The sequence below is a fragment of the Ciona intestinalis genome, chromosome 8 (genome assembly GCF_000224145.3).
Source record: "Ciona intestinalis chromosome 8, KH, whole genome shotgun sequence".
Classification (NCBI taxonomy): domain Eukaryota; kingdom Metazoa; phylum Chordata; class Ascidiacea; order Phlebobranchia; family Cionidae; genus Ciona; species Ciona intestinalis.
In genome coordinates this window covers 5,608,327-5,614,405 of record NC_020173.2, presented here as the reverse complement: position 1 = coordinate 5,614,405, position 6,079 = coordinate 5,608,327, and the positions used below count along the sequence as shown (strand labels likewise).

The window sequence follows — 6,079 nt, the reverse complement described above, 5'->3', positions numbered from 1 at the left end:
ATATAAAAAAAGTATTCCACTGTGCGGGACTCGAACCCGGTAAAAATGAAACAAAGAGAGTTTACGACCGCACGCAAACCGCTACACCACAGACTCGACGACAGTAAACACAAACGAAAGAGCGTATATAACCGACCTAATGTGGGAAATATGTTCTTACTAGTGTTTAATGTATTTAGAAAGGTATTTTTATTATTTAATTAATTTGTTTTACACTTATTAACACTTTGTAGTGCTGTTTTGTTCGTTTTTTCGTATTTTTTAATTTAAATAATTACCGCCTCTAGCGGAAAAAATTTTCCGTCTTCTTTGTATAGTCCCATGTGAAAATTTGCGTTTATTTACGTTTACCATAAGTGGTATTTATGGATTAATGAATGAATAAATACTGCAATTATTTGTTTACTTTACGTGTTTTGATCAGTTAATATACTATGCGTGCAGCCATGTATTTAATATAAGACCGTTTAGTTTGATTAAGTTGCAATACGTAAACGTAAGTGAGTATTATAAAGACGGTGTGACGTTTTTCGATGTAAAAACATTATACCATTGTGGTCATTTAATTAATTAAACTTTATAAAGTCAAAATTTATTTATTAAGTTGTCTCATCCAAGCCTAGACCGCAATTTGAAAATAGTTTGTTTTGTTTTAACAGGTTTATTTCAAACAGGAAATGGTGTAGTTAGTTTAAAACGTGTCTTAAGTTTCGTTAAATAATTTTAGTGAATATAATGTACTTTCTCTCATACCAACTTAATGATGTGTATTTTTTATCAAAAAAGTTATAAAACATTGAAAAAATTGTTTTAGACAATGAAATAACATGTTTTTTGGCAATGTATTTATGTTACAATCAGGCTATAGCCTATACACAATAAATTATATTTGTTCTATATATATATTATATACAATATTATCACCATCCTAAAACTGTTTGCAATATATAAGAATGTTCCTTGGAAGATAGTTCCGGAACCTGAAAAATTAATATTTGCCTGAAAGGCCCTGAATCACTGAATGGCATTCCAGTAGCTGCAAGCCATTTTTAACCGATGCTGCAATAAATTTCTTTTTTGGGCATTTAAATAAACTTATGTAGCCATCAAAGCCATGTTCTTAAATGATCCATTAATGAAACTATATTATGACACCACTTTCTTAATTGCAAGTTGTTTTCAACCAAAACTACAATACCTTTTTTTTGGTAAGAATTTAAACTTTTTACAAAAGTAGTTATCAAAGCTCTGTTTTTAAAAATGAACCATCAGTTTGCGAGAAATCATCTTCTTATTATTTGCTTCCTTCCTACTTAGGCTTAATCATGCAATACTTGAGCTAGGCTCTATGGATTTTGTGTATGACATCTTGGAAAAGTTAAAATCGTTGATTTTGCGCCCGTGGAATTTCTTGAGGTTTCTGATAAGTGAGATTGATTTGTCGTGGTCTTGGGGATATTTGTGGGGAATCTGGTTACTACTGGTGGCAATCCTTGTTTACTTTCTAAGAGCTCCATTAAAGTTGTCTGATAACATTAATGCAAGTAAGTATTGGCTTAAATTTTAGCAAATAGTGAAGAATCTTTTGTACAATACAGATTAGGCTTGTGAAAAGTGTTAGAGGTTGGTAGTTAGGGGCAGGGGTGAGTGGTTAAGAGTTAGTGGTTGGCCGCTCTGTTTAGTGGTTAGCAAATAGGCTAGGGGGTGATTTTTCCGTAGCACAGAAAGCAATGCTGTTACCATTGTGGACGCATGTATCCTTAGGCAAGACACCTAACAGCAATTGCTCCAACTCAGTGGTTACTTTCACAAATAGATTGTTCGAATTGTCATACGTATAGAAAGACAGAAACCCTCTATACATACACGCCAAATAGTGAGCGTGCACAAAGTGTATGAAATAAGAGTTGAGTCACCCATGTTATAACTCTTAAGTTGACTCACCACACAAAGTTAAATAAGAGAAATCTTTCAACAAGCATAAGACTAATTTTCAAATTGTTTTTCTCTCAGTGAGCGTCTTCATCAGTTCGTTGACGCCCAAGTTTTACGTTGCCCTCACAGGAACATCTTCACTTTTGTCAGGAATTATTCTGGTGAGTAACTTAACATTAACTCATCCAAGATTTTTCAATTTCAAATGATGTTGTATTGTATGTATAATGAACAAGTGTAGTAAGGATACTCTATTATTTTTGTAGTGTTAGTTTGTTGTTCACCAATAAAATGTATGTTGTAACTTATCCGAGAGCAACATTTTATCATTTTCTATGATATTTCAATTTTAAATAATGCTTTATATTAAAAAGTGTAGAGGGGTTACTTTATTATTTTTATAGTGTTAATATGCTGTCCCACTGCTTAAGTGTATGTTATCCCACTATTTGTGTAGTGTTAGGACAGTGTTTTATGCATTAAATACATTTATATATATTTAATAAACAAAATGCAGTATCACAGGGCTACCTTAGCCTTTCATGGTTTGTAGTCCCATCGAGACACTCAACACTGGTAACATCCTGTTACACCAATAAAATAACCTACATTTGTTTAACATTCGTATGACTGTTATTTTATTCAACACTTTGCACTGTTTGCAGCAATCATGCTATAAAGAAACAATGCTATATTATATATGCAAAGGTCTGCTAATGGCCGCAGTACACCCTGTGGCTACTAAGCCTACTGGGCACAAGTTGAAAACCACAATATAAAAACTAATCCGTTTAATAAACTTACTATCTTTTACATTGTGGTCAAATCAGTCCTGGCCTAAAAAATACATACAATGGGGCACTGAGCCAATATAAATATTAGGGTAATAGGCCAATCCTGGTCTAAGTCCCAGGTCCCATGACATGTCACACTGCGGGCACCTCACCCATATAGAGTAGAGTAGAATCATTATATTACATTGTCCCAGTTTTTTGAATGGTAAAGTTTGAATGACAATAACATGTCGCACAGGAACCTTAACATTACAGATTATTACACCAACTTTTGATACCTTACATTATATTATCCCAGACATATTTTTGGTGAAGTTGAAATGACGATGAGTAATGACTCGATAACTTTAACATTACATCAACCTATCATACCTTGCATCATATTATCCCAGATATTCGAGTGGTGGTACTTCCGCAAGTATGGGACATCATTTATCGAGCAAGTTTCAGTGAACCACCTTGGACCATTGCTGGGTGGGGAGGATAATGAAACAACATCCACCCAGGCTAACGATTCAAAACAAAGTATGTTTAAAATACAGTATAGTGGAATCAAAGTATGTTCAAAATTAAGTATGCTTGGCACAAACTGTTGGTTTTTACCATGTGTTTTTAACAGGGCTAATTTTCCAAATCCAACTATAAGTTAATTCAGATACCAAAGCATGGCATAAATTGCCTGGATATTAAACTTTTTCGTTTAAGTATAAAAGGATATATTTTATGTTAAACAGAATCTTTTATTTTGATTCTTACCCATAATTTGTATTTAGAATTGAGTTTTTTTGCTGCATTCATACATGTGTGTGGATCGTTTATCGTTTGTTAAATAAATATTTGTTTAACAGAATGTAAAGTTTGGAGGAACCCCCTGAATCTTCTAAGGGGATCGGAATATAACAGGTAGCTTGTTTGTATATTTGTGCGTATTATACAGAGTAGGAGTTTCAATGTTTTTACTGATAAGTTTACAAAGTGTCAACGTTGTAGAGTTAACCTTGAATTTGTTGCCCAATATAACAGGGAGCATATTTGTATATTGGTGTGCATTTATAGAAAGTGTAAATAAATGGTTATACAGATGTTTTAAAAAGCGTAAACATGAGAATAACCTTAAATTGTTTGCAAGACTTTTCACAGATGTTTATGTAAGTTAAGTTGTATTTAACCAACACTTTAATATTTTGTTACGATTATTTTAAAAAAGTTTAAGCATAATAATAATAACAATAACCTTGAACTGGTCGCACCCCTTTTTACGGTCCTTTTATAAGTTAAGTTGTATTTAACCGACACTTTAGTATTTTAGGTACTATTACAAAGTGTCAACAAAACAATAATCTTAAAATGGTTGCACCACTTTTTATGATATTTATAAAAGTCAAATTGTATTTGGCCGACACTTTAGTATTATTTATCCAAACTATTATAGCTATTCACCCTTACTTGAACATAGAAACCTTATACTCACACAGATATAACTGGGTAACTGGACAAGAAGCGCTCACGTATTACGACATGAACCTATCTGCTCAAGACCACCAGACCTTTTTCACTTGTGAAACCGACAACATCAGACCTGCAGACAACGGTAAGGAATTCAAGAATTAAGGAATAAAAATATAGTTTTTATTTAAACACAAGTGTTTTTATTATAACACAGGTTAAGCTGGTGTAATAGGCAATATTCTATATGGCTGAGGTTATTGTAAAAGATCTGGGACTTAGTTCGGATTTGTCCCATTACCCCAATATATGCCACTATACGGCTCCCGTACCTTAATTACTGAATTACTTATTATGAGCAAAGAAATTCTGTTTTTTTAAAGTGTTTATTGGCAATCACTGCTTAGGTAGTTAGTTAGCAATTAATTAATAAATGGTTGTTTGCGGTCAGGCTCTTCCAAGGCTATTACAGATAACTTGAAACCTATACCTTGAAATCAGTTTAGGAATCTATACATTAATTTATATAAGGCAATCATTGCTAATGGTATGTGGTTCGCAATTATTGATAAATATTTGTTTACAGTGATGCAGAAAGCATGGAGGGAGCGAAACCCACAAGCGAGAATAAAAGCTGCGCATCAAGCTCTTGACCTTGACCAAGAGTGAGTGGAAAACATACAATAGAAATAACATAACTTGTGCATAGGCGCCAAACCAGGGGTGGCAGGGTGGGCAGGCCAACCTCAGAATTTTCTGTCAGTAGACATTACATCCAAAAAATTGGATTTGTTTGTCTAACTATCCTTGCCCCCCTGGATTAAAAAAAATAACTTATATGACCCTGTACTTGTGTATATAGGTTACACTCATAGTTGTCAAACATATACTCATTGATTAATGTGGTGAATGCAATATACTTTGGCTATGCTTGTTTGTATAGACGCCTAACAGCAGGGTAAAATCTGGGGTGACATTGTTAATATAGGTTACACTCATAGTTGTCAAACATATACTCATTGATTAATGTGGTGAATGCAATATACTTTGGCTATGCTTGTTTGTATAGACGCCTAACAGCAGGGTAAAATCTGGGGTGACATTGTTAAAATACAGTTACACTCATAGTTGTCAAACATAGGGAACCTCATTGATTAATGTGGTGAATGCAATATACTTTGGCTATGCTTGTTTGTATAGACGCCTAACAGCAGGGTAAAATCTGGGGTGACATTGTTAAAATACAGTTACACTCATAATTGTTAAACATAGGGAACCTCGTTGATTAATGTGGTGAATGCAATATACTTTCGCTCTGCTTGTTCTATAGACACCTAACAGCAGTGACGTGCACCCTAGGCCAAGGCACACGCGACTTTACTCCCATGGTTTACATTCAACTTTTGTAAATAAATGAGACACATATTTGTTGTATTAATTTGCTGTTGTATATTTGCAGTTGTGCAACGGGATACATACTACTTGCTGAGGAAGAAGCTGTAACAATACTAGAGGTGGGTGACAATCTGTCTACATGACATGTGTAGTAGTGTCATTAAATATATACAACCCCTGTCAAATTGGACATGGGTTTAACTGCATTGATCAAATAGGGGCTCATGAATTTCGGGCAACATGGACTAACATAAAAGAAGCTTCAAGATTCTGTTTTAATGATTTCTATTGCCCCATAGTGTTAAATAAGGGCTTATAAATTTTGGGCAAAATGGGTTAACGTTCATAGTCTAAGCTTATAGATTCTGGTGTATTGACTTTTGATACCCTATCATATAGGGATATAACATGACATAATTTCTGTTTATCCCTTTGAAAACAATAGCGAAGATCAGGTTATTTTTAAAACAATGAGAAAGGAATCAACAGCAAAACAGTTGTTAAAACAC

General features: G+C 33.8%; 1 protein-coding gene across 1 annotated transcript in view; it reads left to right on the top strand.

Annotated features, from left to right (window-relative positions):
* Positions 1-1,305: 1,305 nt before the first annotated feature.
* The window catches only part of LOC100177560 (suppressor of tumorigenicity 7 protein homolog), a gene marked incomplete in the record, with an annotated part of 10,658 nt that continues 5,884 nt past the window's right edge, over positions 1,306-6,079 (top strand). Inside the window, 7 exon segments of the mRNA XM_018812918.2 lie at positions 1,306-1,544; positions 2,014-2,096; positions 3,122-3,254; positions 3,578-3,632; positions 4,205-4,320; positions 4,762-4,840; positions 5,635-5,689. Coding sequence (XP_018668463.1) covers positions 1,349-1,544; positions 2,014-2,096; positions 3,122-3,254; positions 3,578-3,632; positions 4,205-4,320; positions 4,762-4,840; positions 5,635-5,689 — 717 coding nt within the window.